This window comes from Aphelocoma coerulescens, chromosome 2, assembly GCF_041296385.1.
Source record: "Aphelocoma coerulescens isolate FSJ_1873_10779 chromosome 2, UR_Acoe_1.0, whole genome shotgun sequence".
Taxonomy (NCBI): Eukaryota; Metazoa; Chordata; class Aves; order Passeriformes; family Corvidae; genus Aphelocoma; species Aphelocoma coerulescens.
Window position 1 is genome coordinate 5,376,885 of NC_091015.1, and position 22,065 is coordinate 5,398,949.

Below are 22,065 nucleotides of genomic sequence, written 5' to 3' on the forward strand. Positions count from 1 at the left end.
TTCTCCATCTGTAAAATGGGACTAAATAGGACTCACCTAAAGCACTGTATGGGCTTCCAGGAATTTTTTATTGGAGTTACTGTTTCAGAGAGTTTCTGAAGACTAGAAGGGCCGGATGAGGGATGAATATTGTCACAGCCATAAGTAGAGGTCTTCCTGATGAATCCACAACAACATGAGTTCATGATGAATTCACTGAGGCAGTTTGGAACTCTGTTGCATCACTAACAGTTTGAAATTAGTTCCACACTTGTAGAATAGCATCTCATTAACACCAGAGTTAACCAAAAACTAAGCTAAATTCTGTCCTGCATGTGAAAACCCCTCTTGGAACAGGAGCCACACAAGAATGCAAAGTCCAAATGTAAATTAGCTGAGTGTTTGCCTCTTAATGGTGGAGTTTATAATGACAGATTGGAGAAGGAGCCACAGATGGCCTGGGAAAGGGGCTTCACCTTTCCCTGTCACCCCTCCGAGCATGCATGGCATAAAGCAGGGGGGACACAGGCCCCTGGGACTCCCCTCACCCCAGGAAAATAAATCCCAGAGCCTTCCTACTGACCCAGAACGTTTTATTTTCTTAACCCACATTTAAATGTTCCACCCACATTTAAATTTTCTTTTTGCAAGCTTCCAGTCCAACCAAAAAGTTGCTCCACCCTTGAGTTGTTCTGGTTATTGACTGACTCTAGGCCATCACTTGCTCTTTAGGGTTCTCAATGAATAAATCTTTCCCCCCTGCACTATTCTTTTTTTAAAAATATTTTCCCAGTGCAGATTATGAGAACCTGGTACTATATTTTTAGCAGGTTTAACAGATGCTTTTCTCCTACCCTATTGCTAGCCCACCCTGCCACTCTGAATTGGCACAGTAATATCCTATAATTTTTCCAGCACACTTTTTATTTCAATTTACATTTTCTTTTTGGTCCTTTGAGAACCAAATCACTGCAACTGAGCTGCAGAAGGGAGTGAATGGGTGAATTAGCTGCTCCAAAAGAAGCAGATGAACCACTTGTCTGATTTTCTCAAATTTATTTGTTTAAAATTATTCACTTAAAAATTCCTGATCTGCAAATTATTCATTAGCAGTTTGGTATCAGCATTCAAAATTCAAGCTGTGATGGTTGATTTTTGATTGGACATGTGAAACCATCTCTCATCTGTGTTTTCTCATTGTACAAATGCAACTCTGAATCTATTTTCTGTTTTGAATAATTCATAAAACCAGCACAAAATTTGCAAGTATTCACTATTTCTAAAAGGGACTTGAACCCAGAGGGGGCATAAGCATATTGCTGCTGAATTTTTTTTTTGTTCTTCTATATATCATGCCTTGTGAGAGACCTTTGACACTGATTTGGGCCAGTGGAACAGCAGAGGCTCCATCTGACTGTTGTGAATTATGAAAGAAAATTCTGTTTTGCAATGCCTAAACATCAAAACACAGAGTGATCCACAAACTGAGAGCTATTTTTGCTGTGTGTAGAATCCCTAAAGGATGATCTCTGGTAATGGGCTTCTCAGCATCTCAGAGAAGTGTGCTGGTGTAGCAGAGAGTGCTTTCACATAACATTGCAATGCAGTAACATCCTGTCAGCAACTCTGCTACAGATTTCTTTGGGACAAAAGAGAAAGGGTTAATCACGCCACAAAATGCAGGCTCATTTCAGCTCAGGGCACCTGGGAAAGATGCCTTAGATGTCCACTGAAAGTTGGATATACTGAACAAACAACATCAATGTACATCTATACAAGTTACCCCACAAAAAAGTTTACTGCTAAGAGTAACACCCTTCTACACTGCAAATATCACCTCTCTGTGCTCATGAACTGCTGTGGTGGGCACTCAATCCACAGCTCTTTTCACATGGGGGAAAGGCAGAGGCTGTAGTATATCTGTGCAGACAGATAGAAGTGTAGACAGACATCAGTATCACCATCAGGAATGGTATTTAGGCCCAGTCCTCTTTGCTAGGATGCACGGGCAAATATTTCCACAAAGAACAGATGTTTTCCAAGCATCCATGCAATCAAAACCTCTTCGGACCAAGTAGATTAAACAAGGAGTCTGAACTTGGCCGGGGATGGAGGCAAGTGGCACCCAAAGTGAGTGTTTGTGGGAACTGCTCTCCACCAGGCCTGTCCTGCAAAAGCAGACAATTGGGCTTTGAAACAAGGGGCAGAGAGACTCCACCAGCTGGGCATGCTGGTGTCGTGTTTGATGTTCCTTTCAGTTGTTTCCTCTAACCTATAAATATTATCTTGAGCTTATCTAGTTTGAGCTTCAGCCAATTAATTCTGAGCTATGTCCCAGTCTCTGCTGACAGCAGATGGATTATTCCATTGCACGGTCAGTTGGGGAAAGGCATAAATCTGGGACTTAGCATCATTCAAAGTCTGGAGGTGTTGCAGTCAACAGCTTCTTCACTCGCTGCTCATGCGCTGGAGGCAGAGGTGAGAGGCTGGAACCCCAGAGAAGCTGTCACAAGAAAGCTCCTGGGAAAGGGGTGTGAAGTCCCAACTCATTAGTGAGAACACTCAGGAAAAAAAGTCACAACCGTTTCATTGCCTGTGGCATTCACAGAGAAATCCTTTTAAACCTGCACTAATGTCATCACTCCACAAAAGTCCATTATCACAAATCCGTCATCTCTATTGCAGCTTTTGTGTTCAATTTAATTGACCAAAAGTTAGTCCCAATCCAGGCTTACAAAAACCCAGCCTGATGGTCATGTACTGATTTCAGAGATGAGGTAAATTCTTTCTAAGATTGTCCTGTCTTTCAAGATTTGCTAAGTGGAGAAAGCTATTTTCTTAAACAATTGCTTTGTTAGTGATGTTGGCAGCTTCCTTCCCCTCCAGCCATCTCCAGCAATGGGTGGTCCTTGAACTATGTCCTGCAGCAGGGAGGGGAGGATATCTCTAATTCTCAGCTTTTGCCCTGATGCCCCACCAGTTTCTCTCCAGCTGGGTCACCAGAGATGAAAATTGTTCTTTCATCCCTTTTCCATCTCCCGTGCCATGGAGGCAGGAGCTCACAACAGTTTTGGGTAGTAGATCTGTCTGCAAAACAGCTCAGGCAAGGCTCAGCAATGGATTTGAAGGCCAGGCATCTCAAACCAGTTATTCAGCAAATCCGCTAGGCAGGATTTTGTAGATGCTTTTTATGGAAATTAAATAAAATATGTGTTTTTCACTCCCTCGGTAACTTTTGTGAGTGGTTCTAACACAGCATGTTTCTGGTGTTTGCCTGGATCTGCTGGGTTTGTAACTAGAGATCTGTATTCCCCACTGAGCAGCTTTCCAGATTTCCTGTTTGCTGCCAAATTTCCTGTCTGCTTGTTTGAGGACTGCTCATGGATGTTCAGGCATCCATCAGTTGCACCATCACTTTCCCTGAACACTTAAACAAAAATAAAGGTATTACATTTTCCCAGATAGTTCCTGGAGAGCACTTGCTCTAAGATTTCTGCTTCAAATACTTCACTGTCAGACAAGTAAAGAAGCAGCTAATAATCCTTGAATCTGAGATGAGCATTTTAAAACAGTCTTTCTATCCCTAGTTAAAATTGAATTGAATTAAATTATGCCCTTGTGTCGGATTGTCTTTAAGTGACAATTAAAAACTTGCTGTGCGAAGTAAATATTGATGGCTTATGATTACTTTAATTGTTCTTTTCCATCTGTGTTCCCTGTTGATTAACAAGGTGATTTCTGTTTGCTGTACCAGTAATTACACAATCTGCTGTAATGAGTCATTCCCAAACAGCATTGAAATCCAATTTGTATTCTTGGGACATTACCCTAAGAGCATGTGAATTTTGTCTAGTTTCTGTTCAGAGCAGCACACAGGAGCAGAATGGCAAAAATACAGCCAAGGTAGATTAAAGATAATATGTCTTGTCACTTGGAGCAGCATCTTGAGAGAGAATTTACTAATGTTCTCTGTGAGTTGTCAAAAGTCCATAGGTACAACAGGGTATTATAACTTCAGAGTTCAGTTTTTGAGTAGTTTTTTCCCAGTTCCTCAAAGCAAGTGCACATGTGGGATTTTTGAAGTTGTCTCAGTGCATATTCTTCTGAGCCTCTCTGATGGCATCAGCCTCCCAGGTAACTAATGGGAGTGAGATTCCCTCTCCAGAAGCCAGGGAGCCTGGTTTTGAAGAGAAAAAAGAAGAAAAAGAAAAAAAGAAGGAAAGAGAAAAGATGCTCTTTTAGTACATATTGGCTAATTCAGGAAAAGTGAAAAAAAAATCTACATGAAGGTAAGTGGTTTTAATGTGTGTTAGCAGCTCAGCTGAGGCTGTAAATCTCCCTTCTACCACCCCACACTTTATCTCAACCCAGCAAAAACAATGCAAAAACAACATGCAAAAACATGCAAATGCCTGGTCTTACCTTGGTTTGCACCTCATGTTCCTTACCACATGGATGCTAAAAGGGGAGAGCCCAGGCTTTGCCAAGAGGAAGCACAAGCTGAGTTTCAGACAAGGCACAGCAGGACAAAACATGCTGCACCTGCAAGAAAAGGGTTGGAAAATGTAGGTGAGGAGAAAAGTCCTCAGTAAGCCTAGTTCACTATCTGCCTACACCTTGCAAAGTGGTTGGGAGATGACTAATTACTGCAATTGCTGAAGAATTTCAATTACTGAAGCAGATTTTCAACTTTCAAAAGTGCTGTAAAAGACCCATCTCCACTCAGATTTCGCTGAGCTAGATTTACCAAACGTTTTTATTTCTCAAAGTTATTTAAATATGGAGCACTTTTCAATGTCCTTTTTTTAGAAGACTATGCTTAAAATGAAAATAATGAATAAAATCCTGGCGTTCTTGCATGCAGCTTGCTTGGCCCTTTCCATCACTGGGAGTGGAGCTGCCAAGTTCCACATACAGGGATGTTCTCCCTTGCATGGAAGAGCTGAGCTGGGAGAGACACACTGATTGTATTTAACAGTCCAGAGCCCCACAAACTCTCCAGGGACAGAGGAGGATGGGGGATTGTCCTACAGTTCCTCTCCCTGGTGACCAGCACCTTTGAACCCCCAACTTGCAGACCAAAAAATCATCATCCACTACCTTTGTGGCTCCATCCAGGATGGCCAGGAGCAGCTCAAGGGACTGGTTTCAGGAGGAGGGAAAAGGAAGAAGTGAAGGGAGAGAGGCAGCCTGCAGAAGGGCAGAGATTCCTTATTAGTGAGGGAGAGATCGAAGGAATTGGGATGAAACTGGAGAGCTGTGCCTTGATGGTGTAGAGACTTTGTGCAGATCTCCTACTCTGGTATGGCTGGCTTTGGGATGTTTTGTGCTGAGGCAAATGAAGATGAAGTTTCCTACTTTTGGTATGTACTGCTTGTACCATTATCCTTCCTGGCAGAAGTCAGGGATCCTACAATTCTTCAGAGTCCCTCTCCATTCTGGCATATTCAATACAATACCATTCAGGATCAATCAGATTCAAGAACCCAACTGAAGTGAGCTGATTTTCAAGCTAAGTGTTGGGGAAGATGAAACAGGAAAGCCTTATAAATATGATTGCCTGACAAAAGATTTTGGGAATATGTAACTATAAGCGACATCGAAATGAAGGCCACCTTTGAGATATAAAGTCTTAGTTACTGAACAACTGGAAAACAATGGTATAACCGGCTGAAGGTAATCCCCTCTTGATTGAACAATTCCCTCTGCTTGCAGACAGGTCCAAGGGTCAGAGCAGACCCTACTAGCTCAGCAGAAGGGGTCCAAGGAGTAGTTTTTAGGAGTTAAAATGTAACAGTCTATGGTAATGTAATAACTCTTATAGGCTGTACCATTCAGGATCAATCAGATTCAAGAACCCAACTAAAGTGAGCTGATTTTCAAGCTAAGACTGCCATGTTTCTCACAACAATTTGGTATTTTTTCATATTGATTTGGGACATCTGATTAAATAAATGCTTTAGGGAAACAAGCAAATCCAGAATAGCACCTTGAGGAGGCAACACAAACAGATTTTTCTGGTTTGTTTTTTTGTTTTCTTACTTTTTTGGTTTGGTTCGGTTTGGGTTTTTTGGGGGTTTTGGTTTTCTTTGGGTTTTAGTTTGGTTTGGGGCTTTTGTTTGTTTTTGTTGAGGTTTTTTTGCTTGCTTTTGCTGTTGTTTTCATTATGTCATATCTAAACAGGATTGATCCTAATCCTGCCCAAAAAGAAACTTCCCTTTAGCTCAGCACCTCAGCTCCCACCAGCTGGGATGGAAATGCAGCAGAGCTGATGGGGCTGAGCCCCAGGGAAATGTTCTGTCAGTAATCATTGTGCACCCCTGTCATGGTAACACTGTCTCCACATAATAAGAAATAATCAAGTCCACTCCTGACTACAGCATTCAGCATCAGGATGGTTCCCTGAGATGAAACATGAGGTAGCTTTGGAGATCTTTTTAAGGGGACAATGTCTTTCCTCTCCAGCTGCCCTAAATCCAGGCTGTCTCCACACAGCATCTGGATGAGAAGCAGAGCACTGTTGATGATGATGATGTTATTTTGCTCTAAATCATGACAGAAACACCAGACTTTTCAAGGCATCTGCACCTGCACAGCCACTGTGGAGGGAGCCTTTGGGACTTGGCCAAGCTTTGTCTGATCAAGTTACATCATGTGATCCCCAAAATTCACAGGAATCCCTAGCAGGCTGCCCAGGGAAGTGGTCACAGCATCAAGCCTGTCAGAGTTTAAAAAACTCTCAGGCACAAGGTGTGACTTTTGGGGTGTTCTGTGCAGGGCCAGGAGCTGGACTCCATGATCTTTGTGTGTCCATTCCAACCCAGCAGATTCTGTGACTCTGTGATCCCTACCCAGTGCTAATAAACAGGATGTGAAGGTGTGGCAAAGGTGCCTGTTTGCAGTAAAAAGGTGAATTGAGACAAGCTGAAAATCCATTCGTAAATGGTGAGGGGGAGAAAACTGCAGATCAATAAGTCAGTTTGCTGCCTCTCTGGATGAAAGCTCACAGTTGACTCGCCCTCGGAAATTAGCTGAGGTTTAATCCTTGATTCTCAGCCATCTGCCCTGGGAATTGACTGGAGCTGTTAGAAAAGCCTGAGCAGGTGTAGAGGAGGTGACAGATTAAGAGAACAGCAAGACGTAAAGAGGTTCTTCTGGAAACTGCCAGGAAGCAATTAGGATGCAGGAATGATTTATTTAAAAGCATTTAACCCAACAAGAGTGACACATGCTGCTTGCAACAAGGCTGCCCCCTGAAAAGGAAGCATTGCCTTGAAAAGCTTGGACATGAGGACCAGGAGACAAGCTGAGAACATGGAATATTAACAGAGTTTCAAAGCCTGAATAGTAGATGGAGAAAAGAAAAATTTAAAAAAAAAAGGAGGAAAAGTCCTGGAAAAAAACAACAGCAAAAAAAGAGTGGATGAAGTAAATGAGTTTTTAAACCTGAGTAATAAGAAGTAGCACCAGGCTTTCCAGGAGATAATTTTTGTTTATAATTAATCTAGGCACTCGTGTAGCCCATCATGTTATAATACATGAGAGCACTCCACGAGCAGTAATGACCTGCTGCAGTGAGGGAAGCCCTTTGACAGCTCATTTCCAGACATGTTTTCACCTCCAGGCCATGGACCAACCCCAGAGCAGCCTTAAGGAGTTTGTAGTCTTTACCTGAACATGAGGGTTTTGATTCAAGGAAACAGGGAGCAGAGATGGGAATTTAGGTCACCTTATTGTCTCTCTAGTGTCCTATTTTTAAGACTTTCTTTAACTTTATGCCTTTCTTTCATAACGTGCAATTTCTGGATTGGCAGGTACAATCATACAGTTTGGCATCTGTATGGCAGATAATGCAGTGTCAGAATGAAAGGACAAAGGGATATTTTAAAAAAGTGAAATGACAATAAAAGTCTGCTGGGAAAGGGTGGATGCTGAAAGGAATACCAAACTCATTACAAGCTTCCTTTTCCCAGCTGTATTTCAGAGTGCCAAAAGAAGTTCCATGTATTTCAATTTATTTGCAAAGTCCCATTTCCCTGTAGGTTTTCCAGCTTGCATTTGGGGTAAAGACTGAATTTTGTTCTTTTTCAAATCAAGGGGAGAAACTTTTATCTTCAGGCCTGGCTCTAAAAGACACTGGACAGTGAAGAGGTCATGGAGTGATCCTATCCTTGGCAGCAAAAGACAGGAGAAGGCAGGCTGGATTGAAAAGATGCACCCAAGGCAATCCAAGGTCTCTTTCTCCTATTTTCATTTTTTTTAAAAGGCACAATTAGAGAGGGAGAGACAGGTGTTTCTGGGGCACACAAAAAGCTATTTGAAAGCACCAGGAGCCTGCATTAGCTGGAACTGCTTATTTAAATAAGTGGCCAGAGCTTTCAGCTTGGCTGCTGTGCTTCCATTCAGATGTCTTTTTTTTTTTTTGCCTGCTGTTCCCTCCCCTCTAATTTGAACAAGCAGGTTAATTTGATGAAATCCCTGGCTGCATAAAGCATATGCTGTTGCCCATACCAGGAAGGAGATCTCCCCTTCTCCCTGGGACAGACACTTGCAGGGCATTGCTCTCAGATGTGTGCTGCAGCAGGCATTTAGTGGAGATTCTGGCTGGGTTTAGGGTTTATGTGATTATCCAAGGAGGATTTTTGCTGTTGCTCAGGCAGAATTCCTTGTTTTCAGGGCTCTGCTATTAATTCATCTCAGTGGTGGTCAGGGGTTAATTAAAACATGCAGTCTGTGCTGGGTGATGCCTGCCTCAGAATGGTGCTGCTCAGGTCTGTCTGCTTCCAGCTCAGTGCAGTGGATGCTCCCAGGTTATCTAAAATGATGTCCTTTTAGGCTGGTGGGAAGGAATTAAAAAAAGAGAGGAGCAGCCTTTATTCCAGCTGAAACAGTTTATTCCAGTTTCTCCTCGCTGTAGGAATCTCCACCAGTGGGTGAAACACTGCTCCCAAACTCTGTGCCCCTGACTCCTGCAATCCACCCTGGACTGGGAGTCTGTGGGGGCTGCTAATATGATACTAAAATGTGTTCATGTAGGGAGGAACCCACTGCTGTTCTAAATGCAATCAGTCCTTGGGAAAAAAATGTCTATGATCTTCTGATTAAAAGCCTTTTTCCCCTCTGTGTGCTGCATTATCACATTTCCTACTTAATAATTGTTTTTCTGCTGCCTTAAACTTCTGTTCTGGTGGCTCTACTGGCTTTACACTGGTTTACAACACTGATTGCTTAAGTCACTGTCAGATAATGAAGACACATAAAATTATTGTAGAATTTTATCTCTGTGTGTTCATGGTGAATAATTTAAATAGTCAGACAATGCTGCAAATCTGTAGCTGGTGAATGGCTGTGAGATCAGCGTGAGCACACTGGGAATTTAACACTACTCTGGGTGCCACCTGGACACATACACAAGTCATATTTCTTACTGTAAGAATGACAGAAATTCTGCAAAATAGTTGAAATTATGACAAGAAAGTGGAAATTACTGAAAAAATATTCTGATTCCTGGACAAGACTTTGAAGTAGATTGTCAAAATTATTAAAGCATTCAGAAATTACTCTCATTAGAGTTATATTATATATGTGTTTATGTAATTTATACAGCTATCAGTGAGGCTAACCTTTCATCAGAGATCCTTCCCTGTGTTCTAGCACTCTAAATTCATTGATTCTTTTTGATTTTGCCCTGGAAGCACATATGAATGCCATCCAGACCCAAGCTAATGCCACCAAGACACACAGATACCAGGAGATTGGCTTTCAAAACACCAGCCACAGATCTGGTAACTCCCATGGCTGGTATTTCTAGTGCCCAGTACACCAGAACTAAAAGCTCTCATTTTTCCCTTGATCATAAGACTGAAAATGGCAACCATGAAAGCTGTGGGGTTCATTTATCTCTCCTTCCTCCCAGCTCCAGGCACCTGTCATGCAAATTATTGTTAAATCTGCACAGATAAACTTGTGTGTAGATACATGTGGGAATGTAGAAATATGGGGGATTGTAGAAGTATGTGGGAATGTAGAAATATGTGGGAATATAAAAATACAGGTCTATATTTATGCACACAGTATACTTACAGATACATAGATAAAGCTGTCTCTGGGCAAATAAAATGAGGAACAGGGGCAAAAATCTTCTCTAAATGCCAGGATCAGAGAGAGCTCCACACTCCCTGCCTGTCTACGACAGCAAGAAGATGAATTGTTTAGGTAGGATCTACAAGGCTCTGCCAGGAGCCTGAGCTTTGATGGGAAACTCTACTATTGAGCTGGCCAGTAAATGCTGACTCTCTTAGGGTTTCCCCTCTTTTGGGCCAGGATAAATTTTGGTAAGTGTCTGACAGCACTGCGGCTGGAGTCTTGGCTGTGCTGAGATGATCTGGGGAATGCAAAAGGGAAGAGTTGCCATGTGATTGACATCCTAGTCCATGAGTTTAGTGAGACGTGTCACAGGCTGTGGAGGCAGAATTGCACACACTGATTTATGAGGACCTCTCTCCTCCTTAGGGACCCTCATTGCTGGCCAGGTTGTGCACTGGACTTCAGGTTAGATAGAAAATTCTGGTGACAATGTTGTTCTGAGGACTTCAGGGGCATGAAATGAGCAGCAAGTCAAGGGGATAAGGAACAGTCTAGACCTAACACGGGGAAACTATTCCTTGATTAAGTTAAATGGAAAGCTGTGAAATCTTCTTAGTAAGATCTAGCAAGTTCTGGAAAGACCTTCGAGGGAAATGCTGGAAGCAGAGCAAATGGGAGCTGTGATAAATCTGCTTGGCTCAGAAAAGAAGTGCACAGGAGGATGAGGAATTCCATACCTTCCCTGTAACCTGCTGTGTAAAAGGTGAAGTTGAGGTGAAAGCTCAAGGTCAACAGCAAACTGGGTGTTTTATGGGAAATGGTTCCAAGCAATAGTGGCTGCTTAGGATTCACTTGCTCTCCACCATGTTACAGTGCTGCCTGAACTTCAGGGGTAGGTTTTTATGAAAAACCTTCAAAACTATTTGCAAACAGGTACTGAAAAGACTAGAAATGTGTGTGTGACTTACTCTGAATCTGGAGGTTACATTGACCCTAGAGGTGTTTTCTGGGTGCCAGCACATTTTTGATTCTGAGCAGAGCATGAAGCAGAACTTTAGAGCAGCTCTGGGCTGCATAGCCTTGCAACAATAAAAAAATAACAGAAATAGCTGACTTCACCTTTTGTTGTGATTATGTGGGGCAGTCAGCACCAATTTTGAAAACTGCTTGATTTTTTTCCTAAAAATAACCTTCCGGGTCACTTTTAATCAAGTCCAAATGGCCAAGTCCCTGCGTTAGTAATTCTCCTATAAATAAAATTTGACAGGGATACCTTCAAAACCAACATCCAAGCATTTAAACAAGTTCTCTCCAACTCTGCTCTGACTCCAGCCTTGTAAATCATTGCCAAATATCACAGAGCTTCATGACCTAATCCTCTGCAGAGATATCTAATGCTGTGTAAATCTGTGTCAGGAGGACAACACCACCTGTGATGTGTTTCAGGGTGACATTTGTGGCACTCAAAAGAAAATGGGAGCCCACTCAAATCCAAAATCTGGTCTTGCAGGATTTGAACCAAAAACCTTCTGCCTTGGGAGAAAGGGCAGTTATAGGGCACAAATCCAGGATGAGGGAGGAACCATGCAGGTGCACCAACCAAAGCAGTTTGAAGACCTTGATAAGATCTGACTTTCAGTCATTGTGGGTGAAAACAGCAAAGAAGGGTGTTGGGTACCCTGTATTTGATTAATTTTCATTTAAATATCTACATTCATTTTACAGATCAATGTTACAAGTGAATGATCTTCCCTTGGTATGTGAGTTGTGTGGATCTTGGTTTCTATCTCTGAGCATACAATCATTGAGGTGTTTTTCTTATACTTCCAGCCTTTCTGGATAGAAACCTCAGAGGCTTTGTGAGGTTAAGGCTGTTTTCTGCACTAAACTTTCCACCAAAGACAGAAATATGTGCCACAGTGTTATTTCTATCATGATTTCTCTGTAATGGCAGTTATTTTACACTTTTAAGATGACTTAATTGAATGGCTTTAGTATATAACTACAGTGCACATTTGTTTACTGCTGTTAGACAGATCCTCAGCCCTTTCTCATTATTTAGGCAACATTAAATTAGTGGGTAGAGTGAATAAAAGGGGGAGGATTTGAACTCTATGTTAATGCAACTTCAGAGTACAGGATGTAAACCAGGCTGGTGAGAAACAGGGAAGGCAGAAAATGGGTGCACTGGTGAACCGAAGATGGTTTTTAAGTTAAACTCAGGTTTTCATCTTCAACTGTGAGCATTGGGTGTGTAGGTATTTGGGTGAAAGGAGCATGTCAAACCTATGGCATTGCTTACTCAAACATGATTTAGGCATCATGCTCAGGTCACAGGTTCACATCTGCTTTCCTAGAGATGGAAGCAAAGGCTTTGCAGGTGATTTTTACCTCCCCAGTGTCTACAGGGCCTAAGACACCAGACCTTGAACCCAGTCTGCCTGTCTACTGTGATGTTCTTACAGGGCACTCATCACAAAAAGGCAGAAGTGTTTATTAAGCCCTTCCTTCCTCCGCAGCCGCTGGGTCTGTACACAGGAGGTGAGTCTGTGTCACACCTTGTTAAAGAGTGACATGTTACAGGGTGACAGCCAGCCTCTGTGCCACTTAGTCATCTGCAGAGGTGGGCTGATTTATCCTGGCAGAAACCCCAGCTCAGGCTTGGTTTCCCTGAGACCTCCTGCCCTTAGTCACCCACATGCCACATTAAAGCCATCAGCAGGTAAATAATTTAACAAATTGATCAAGTTTCTACAAAGGTGCTTAGTTGTGCAGACAGCACTGGTATGTAAATAAAAGCATATTCAGGAGAAAGGCTGCTCCATAGGGGACACTGTCTTGGGACTTAGGGGAGGCTGGGCTGACCCTGATTTATCCCAGAGCTCATGGATGGTGCTGGGCTGGCCAGCCAGCAGTGGGCTTCAGAGTAAAAATCATCCCATCCCAAAATTAAAAGGAAGGTTTTCTTCCAGATCTGTCAGTGTTCATGGGGGTGCTGGAGTTTCCTTACACTAAACCCCTATTTTTTATAATGTAGAGGAGCCTCTGCTTTTAGGCTTAGCTGCTATCTTGAAAATGGCAACAACACCCACTCCTCGCAGATGAGCTTTGCATAGTCCCACTGGTGAGAGTGAAATATCCAATACTGTGATGAGTGGGGCTGTGCAAATGGTAAGTATGAAGAAAACAAATTAAAAAGGAAGGAAAGAAACTGTGATAAACAATATACACAGGTCTCTCCTTCTAAGAAAATGGTATTTTATAGTATGTGGTGATTAATTCTGGTTGGCTTTTTTTGTTGTTTTGGGGGGTTTTTTTAATACATGCAAATTGGCATGATACCTACAGTGTTGGAGAGCTGTTTGTTTTCACTCCTTGCTCAGTAAGATTTCAGGCTATGAACACTGATTTGAGCATGCAAAACCCTGTTGCTCCATGTGTTCATAATTTCCACTCCACCAGTTCATTCAGAATCCAGTCCTGTGCCTGATTCCACCCACATTTCTGACCATCTGGGGCACCAAAAAAGCCTTGAGAACATGAAGAACATGGGAACCCCTCCATGGTGCTTCCAGATTCAGGAAGTTTATTTCAAAGAAAAACTCTTTGAAAGGTATGAACCTCAACACTGAGCACCTGTCAAATTTCCCTCTCCTTTAGAGACTGTGCAGAAACCAGAAAAAGTGAATAAGAGCAGAATGGAAGAGCCATGAACATCATTCTTTTGAGGTCTGTGGTATAGTCATGTCTGCCAGCAATGTGGAAGACTTATTTCTAATCAGTTAAAGACTAGTGATTAAATGTAAACACTAAAATCCTTTATCTCTGCTGGAAAGGGTTAGACATGCTTTCTTCCAAATAGCTCTAAATTATAACACTTACATGATTCATCTTTTGGGTACTGGAGGATACACACACCTTGGGGAATGCACAGGAAACAGCACAGAGTGGTGGGATCTGTAATGGTGATCTCCTTTTTCATCCACTTTGTGAAGGACCATCCTTTCCTCTGTGTGGATCCAATGTGATGGCTCCCGTTTAAAACTTTTTTCCCCACTGTTCCACTAACCAGCTGTTTCTTTCCAGGGAGGAAAGTCAGAAGGGAAGGAAAATGGCCAGGGCTGTTCTAACAGAGTGAATTTTTGCTTTGTGTCTCCATCCAGGTCTCTTTAATCAGCCTTGTTGCCAACACTCTTGGATACTCCGAGATGGGGCCCATCAAATCCCTCCGGACCCTCCGGGCCCTGCGGCCGCTGAGGGCATTGTCCCGGTTTGAAGGGATGAGGGTAAGAGGACACAAAGCCTCCACCAAAGCTCAACTGTGCAGATCAATGTGTAACAGGGGGTTGTTGTACGTGGTTTTGTCAGCCAAAGGAAATGAATGATCGTGCTTTATCAAAGCAACAAAGAAATCCCTCCTTGGTCTCGATTGCAGTTGTATCATTCCATCTTTATCCTTGGGTGGATTTAATGATAAACTAATCCTGCTGCCTAACTGCTGTCAAACTACGCCTTAAAACCCAGCTTTTTGGAGGAGGATGCATCTGGCTATCAATTACCTCTCAGTTATAAGGTGTATCAGGGGAACAACCAAGCTAAAGTTTGCTCCCTGTTTTTGACACGCATTAAAATGAGACTGACTAGAAAGTTCTTAAGGATGTTTTCACTAATAATTAAAGCAAAAATTAGAAATGCTAAAGATAGGGAAAGCAAATGAATGAATGATTTTTTTTTCCTTTGAACAGATTGCAGTTTTAATGAGGAATGTCAGGATTAACATTAAAACCATGTAGCTTGTGCTTGTTGCTCCATCTTGTGCATCCATCTCTTTCTTCTCTGTATTCCTTTGCCACCATGGCTATATTCCCACAGCATACCTGTTTTTTTGTTAAGCCTACCTGCTAACATGAATCAATTATTGTTTAGATGAGCTCTTTATTTAATTCCTCACACCATGCATGACTTGCAGGTGGTGAGAGCTGTGTTCTGTATGAGCTGAGGTTGCTGCTAACCTTGCAGATTGCATAGCAAAGTAAACCAAATCTGTGACAAAATTCTGTGTCAAATTATACTCATGATCCAAATCTCTCTGCTAGGCCAAGGAAAATGCTACATATTTCACAGTGATGCATTTTCAGGGTAAAGCTTTCCTGTAGACAAAATTTTAGTCCCAAACATCAGTGACTAAATGTGTATTTCATGCACTGAGCTCCCAGCAGTGAACTATTCTCATTGCAATGCTCTTACAGCAAGAGACTGAAAGCTGGAGAACCTAACAATTGAGATGAGCCAGGTAATATGGTCATACAGCAACTTGGGAAAACCCCATATTCATTCTTTTCCTCTTCTGTGGATGACCAGATTTGGCAATATAACTCTTCGTTCCAAAGATTTTGTGATGAGCTAGGTCATATTATTTTTGTAGGTAAAGATGAGGCAAGTATTGTTGCAGACCACCCCTGTGTTAGTACTAAGACAAAAGGATTCAAAAGGCTCGGCTCATCCAGGCACCCAAACTTGAATTGTTTTGTTCACCACAATTTTCCAGCAGTCAGGCAATATTTTAAAGGTAATTGACCAAATAAAAAAAATGCCAAGTGCAAAGACACAAAGTGAGGTTGCGCTACTGACGATAATTAAAGCTCTCACTCCTGTCATCTGATGACCTCACTCCAAGTCTTTATTAAACATTCACAAATGGAGCTATTTCAGCATTTGGTATTAGCAAAAGCAGTAATTTAGCGACCAGAGTGGTTTGTGCACAGATTCTCTCAAATCAGTTTAGATGTGGCTTATGAAGGCTTAGCTTTTACTGGTGGATTTACAAGTCCAAGAAAAATTTAGCATGTTCTGACTAATGATTGTTTACTCATGATTTCACGTCAGTTTAACTGAACTGGATTCAAACCTGAATAGCAGTGGGGAGATGAGCCAAAAACATCAGAAAAGCATTAGTAGAATAGGGAAAAAATAACATTAAAAACTCCTCATTTCTCTCTGAGAATAGCAAGAGGCTGGCTTGGTGAAGATCTTAACATGGATCAGCCCAGCAAATTTCCTCCCTATAAGCTCATTCTTATAGGCCCCCAGTCCCTGAGTCAATATTCCCTTTTCTTTCCTGTACCATTGCTGCAGCTGAAATATATTTAGTCATTCTGAGCTATCAGAGGTGGTGAATTAGCTTGTAAACCATGATAAAGTATAATTGAGAATACGTGCTATTGGAAAAGCAAATCATTTTAGTTTTAGTTTGTCTAACCACACTTAACAAGACTAGGGACAGTTAGACCTTTCATTATTAGGAGTTCATATGCTCCAAAATGCACAGGAAAATTGCCAGCGCATTGATGGATTAAATAATGATAATGTTGAGCAGCAAACACTGACAGCGAGAAAATAATAATAGTTTGCTCTGTTATAATGCCTTTTTCTCAAATATCTGAAACATCTCTGCAGGGCTAGAACAGGAGCGAGAAAGTTCTCATTTACTGCAGTAAGAGACTTATTTCATCGATGTTGTGCCTAAATTTTGGAAGCAATTTTCTCGGAGACAAAGGCACTTGGGTGGCCAAGAGAACCTGTTGCCATCAGACCTCAGTTCTTTCCCTATCTTCAGACAGTCTGGGACCTGTGCAAGTTTGACACAAGTCTCTGCAGCTCCTATGACATGAGAGGTCTGCAAAATAAGGATGAACTGGTGCCATCCTCCCCCTCAATCCCCCAAAAAAGACCCAGAAAGACCAGGATCCCACCTGACAGTTACTGTAGACCCAGAGGCTTTCCATGCATGAGCCCAGAATAAAATTACTTAGATCTGCCTGTTCCAAATAATGGCATCTCTCATATCTCCTCATTTGTTGTCCATCAAGGAATTATTTCAGAGGTGGCACTTCCCTGCAAGAGAGGTTATTACAGTATTTTAGAAAGATGAGGGCGATGATGACAGACCATTTAATGTGAAAATGATACTGGGCAAAGTCATGGTGAGACTGTTACAAGATATATGCAGGAAAGGAACAGCATAATTAATGCTTGTTAGCATGATTTCATGGGAATGGTTCTTGTAAAACCGATATGGGTCTTTGATTTGATTACAAATTATGCTGATGACGGTAACTGTGCTGATACAGAATCCTTGGATTTCAGAGAGGAATCTGATACCACAGGACATTGTGTTGAAAGCATGAGCTTTGTACCAAGACAAGTAAACACGTTTTAAAATGGTTGATGGATCTCAGAAAGTAATTGGGAACAGTGACCACACTGTAAATTAGGTGATGAGCATCTCAGGGTGAGGGATTGTTCGGAATAAGAGCTATCTTTAATCCATACTTCGACAGCATCTGGAAGAACATACAAAATCTTTGCTGACAATACTCAAAATGAGTGTAAGTGAAATTACAGATAAGGGAATTATGCTGGCTGATCCGGATCACAGTGAAAAATAGATCTGCTGTGCAACACACATTTTAATAAAACCACATACATCGGCTACCTCAGGAGGAGCAATGTAGATCACTGTGGGGGATGTTTCTTGGAGAACAGCAGCTGAGAAGGACGTAGGGATCAGGATGACTGTTCAACAGGACACAAGCTTTTGGGCAGGTCTGACAAATGAGGTGACTGTTAGAATCCCTGAATATGCAGGGAAATAACCCAGCAAGCAGAGGGAGAGTGCAGTGCTTCAACACTGGAATTCCATGAAAGTGCTGGAAAGGGGGTTTTAAAAATGGGGAAGCTTCTGCAGGGAGCTATGAGTGTGATTAGAAATCTGAAAGAACCATGATAACTACAAGGAAGCTCTGATTTTTTAATTACCTGGAGCAATGTGCAGTGGTAACTCACCCCCAGTGAGGATGGGAATGATAGGAGAATCTAACAGCAGAGGCCTCAAGTTCAACAAATTCCACCTAAAAATGCAGCATCTGTTTCTAACACTGAGGACAAAGGGCACCAGGAACAGATTATCTAATAATACATTTTTTCCTCTGTTATTTGACATCATGACACTGTAAATTAGATGTCTTTGCAAAAGCTGTGCCTGAGCTTCACTGGGAGTTATAGTCTGGGCCTGAAATCACTGCGAGGAGGCTGATGGGCTCGCTCAGAGCAAAGGGAGGATTAACTCATCATGGAAGTCTATTTCTGGATTAAAAATCTGAATCAGCTTTGACTGAGGAGGTTGTGAGATCAGAAGAGCTGAGGAGCAAACACAGCTTGCAGATTGCACCACTCTGGGTTAAAGCAGAGGATGGCTCAGTTTCTAGACTGTCCCTAAAGAAGTCACCTGGAAGGTGGTTTCACCTGTAAAGGTATTGATGGAAACCAACAGATATGAAACCTTTTCCATACATGGGTTTATATATTGCTATTCCTAAGTGCAGCAGAAATTCATCCCTTTCCATGGGAAGGTTGGCTGCTGAACTTTTAACACAAATTTATGATAATAACCTGCTTTTATGTATCCCGGTCTTCCTCTCACTTGCCTCAGTGCAAAACAAGAATGCTTCCACCAGAAAAAATAGCATCACACTGGTGTAAGAGCAGAAGCAGCAAGGAAAGAATGAACCCCCTGTTAATAATTCATTCAGAGAGGTGTTGCAGGATTTGCTCCAGCCTCATGTCGTGTTTTGTTATCTACAGGCCATTGAACATAAGTCAGCAGAAGGAAAAAAGCAGGATGTGGGCGTGGCCATCAGTTATACTGCTGAAACCTGGATGTCTGTGTCCTGTCACTGGGAGCTGGGTTCAGCAGCACATGTAACACAAGTGCAGTGATTTTGTGCTGGCATGGGTTAAAACTGAACAAAAATATTGTTGTGCAGAGAAGCAAATGAAAACTGCTTTGACGAGAGCCAAGGCTATATCCAAACAAGCCCTTGATTTGGAAATTATTTGGCATTTTGGTTAACACGGTGAATTTGGTCTAAAAATGATGAGGTTAGAAATTGATTGACATCCAAAACTGAAAGATAAAATTAGCAAACAAAAAAAAACCCCCAAGAAAAGTCATCAGGAATGGGCCTATACAGAAAAACAAAACAAAACGATTGGTCAAACAGCTTTTCCTGTGTGAAAATCAGCTTCATTCATAAATGCACAAAATATAAATCTGAGTTTTGGAAGATCTACATAATTTTGTATTGTGTAGTGTAGAGGAAGCTGCTGCTATACATGCATGAAAACCATTTCACTCCTCCGGGTATTTTTCTTCTGCAGCAATGCAAAAATGATGGAGAAGTGAATGTTACATTATTAGCTTGTCAGAAAATTGGACACTAACACAAGAGAAAAGAAGAGCTGACATTTTCCGTAATCACATTCACCAATTGAATAAAGTTTAATTTTTATGGATCGATATCACCTTGTCTCAGTTTCAGAAATGTAGATGGAGAAGAAGAAGAACTGAGTGGCCACCTATCAGATTTTAATCTCCAAAGCGTGAGACAGGGATGGAGACAAATTCATGTTGTGGGGCTGGTGTCTGCAGCTATCTGGGAAGCAGCATTGCCTGGACCATTCAAAGGCAGCATCTCCAAAGGCTGTGAACATGGAGAAACCTGGTGGCACAGGAAGGGGGAAACTACATTTTGTGGTAGAGTTCTTCCCTCAGAAAATGTCTTGCATGGTGTGACTCTTGGGGCGCCCTGTGCAGGACTGGGAGTTGGACTCAGTCATTCTTGTGGCACCCTTCCAGCTCAGGATATTCTGTGATTCTCTGTTTCTTTAGTGTAAGATTTGACATGCAGAGATGCCTTAACCACGTTAAACCACAGCAGTGCTCAAAATAGTAAACGATGTGTACCTTGCCTGGTTGATGTAGTGGTATTACAGTGCTGCATTCAAACCTGGCAGCTGTAGAGGGTCTGTGGATGGTCTGACCTTTGTGTTTTTTGTTTGGCTTCAGAACGGAGACAATTTCCAGTGCCATCGTTCACACACCTTAAAAGCTCCTTCTGCTTTTCATTTTAATGTATGATTTTGTGCAGGGGTTTACAGCCCTGCCTGGGTTAATGTGTAGGAATTTTACAGCATGGCAGAGGAAAGAAAATAATGACTTTTTTTTGTTAAATTATAATGATTTCACTGTTTTAATCATGCATACTGATCAGATGGGGGAAGCTGGCTCAGTACAGTATGTCTCAATCTGTTATTATTTAATTAAGCAAAATTTATCACAGCTATAGTTCACAACCCACTGGCTACAGAGGCCTGAGTGGAGTCAAAGGTTTCAGAAATCTTTTTTTCTCTATTTTGAGTCACTGTAGTGCACCCCAGCCATTTCCAATTAATCACATTATTATGATAGTTTGACTGAAGTGTCCTATCCAGAAAGATCTGAGCGGTCAAGATGATTTCTGACTTCAGAGATTCCTCTTGAAAAAAAGTCATCCCTTGCATGGGATGCCCACAGATTCGTTCTTTGATTACCAAAGGGAAAAAACAGTCGTGTGTGAAGCCTCTGGAGGTGGTCTGGCTCCTGAGGTAATGTCACTGCTTATCCACCTGTCACCACGTGATTGTTCAGACTCATTAATCAAGGGCGCACACCAGCTTGTTAACGAAGGGTCCATACAAGTGCTGACATTAATTCTGTTTTTCCTTTCCTGTTTCCTCCAAGGTTGTGGTCAATGCCCTTGTGGGAGCCATCCCTTCCATCATGAATGTTCTGCTCGTCTGCCTCATCTTCTGGCTCATCTTTAGCATCATGGGAGTGAACCTCTTTGCTGGGAAGTTTGGGAAGTGCATCAATAAGACAGAAGGAGATATGCCTTTGGACTCTAAAATTATTAACAACATGAGTGACTGTATACTTTACAACGTGTCAGGCACATTTTACTGGACAAAAGTTAAAGTTAACTTCGATAATGTTGGTGCTGGGTACCTGGCTCTGCTACAAGTGGTAAGTGTGACCACCAGAAACCAATGGGCAAATGTTGCTTGTTCTCACTGAAACGATCAGTTTAAAAGCTCTGGTTAACCTCTGGGCTTTTCTGGGTTTTTCAGCCGTACCCATCAGGGCAATTCCTTTCCTCAAGCGTAAATAAATTAGATTTTGCATATTAACTTGGCCTAGAGATGTTATGGCAGTTTATGGTTTTAATTTGAGTTTCTGCTGCATCACTAATACAGTTCTCTTGGAGGTGATTATTGAGGTGAATTAAAGATTATTTTGTCAATATTGTAATCCAGAGCAAAGTTCAGTTCCAGAAAAGAAAGCTATGGTCCAGGAAGGACTGTTCATGCAGACAGAGTACACTGGCCTTCCTGAACAGCCTGGGATTTCATTGTATCCTGCTGGGAAAAAAATGAAGTTGTATTGCCTTCAGTTTCTCAGCAGAAGTTACCACATAAAGCTGTAGCCTTAGTTTATTGCCCTCTGCTCACTCTCCATTTTTGAGAAGGATACTGGTGCCTCTTATTCTGGTTCCTCACCTTGTGTCCACCTGCTAAAATCATGAGTCAGATTGAATCTAACTATGGGTCATGGTGGGGATCAGATTGCTGACACTGCCCCCAGCCCAGCCTCTCTGGGAAGGTGGCAAGAGCATAGCAGAAAAAAGACTGTTGCCTTTCAAAGATGATGGCAGTATTTGAGCTATAAAGGCAGAAGGAAGCCACTTCTACCACTTTTTTCACCATCAAATGTAAGATATGGATAAATGGGTTGTATGCACCGAGATTCACTGTGTTTTGACACAGGACAACCTAATGGATAGAGCCACAGGAGACTCCATCTTTTCCAGGCTCTGCTGCTGGACTGCTGGGTGATTTCAGACAAATTGCTTTGTGTTGCAATTCCATAGGGCCCCCATGTAAAGCAGTGGTTAGGATGCTTATTTCCATTGTTCCTAATTTGCTCTGGAGCCAAATGATGACAGGGAGTGGATGTTCACTTGGAGGTGTGTGTTGCATTTTTTGCATGCAGAGATAAATAAGATCCTTGCTACATCTTTGGACAGGGAGGTTTCTTTCTTGAAATGCCTGTGATGGCATTCC

The 22,065-nt window shown here is 42.0% G+C and overlaps 1 protein-coding gene across 1 annotated transcript in view; it reads left to right on the plus strand.

Moving 5' to 3' along the window:
• The window catches only part of LOC138106188 (sodium channel protein type 5 subunit alpha-like), a 215,865-nt gene that overhangs the window by 178,566 nt on the left and 15,234 nt on the right, over positions 1-22,065 (plus strand). Inside the window, exons 21-22 of the mRNA XM_069006337.1 lie at positions 14,229-14,351; positions 20,687-20,968. Coding sequence (XP_068862438.1) covers positions 14,229-14,351; positions 20,687-20,968 — 405 coding nt within the window. The remainder of the gene's footprint in view (positions 1-14,228; positions 14,352-20,686; positions 20,969-22,065) is intronic.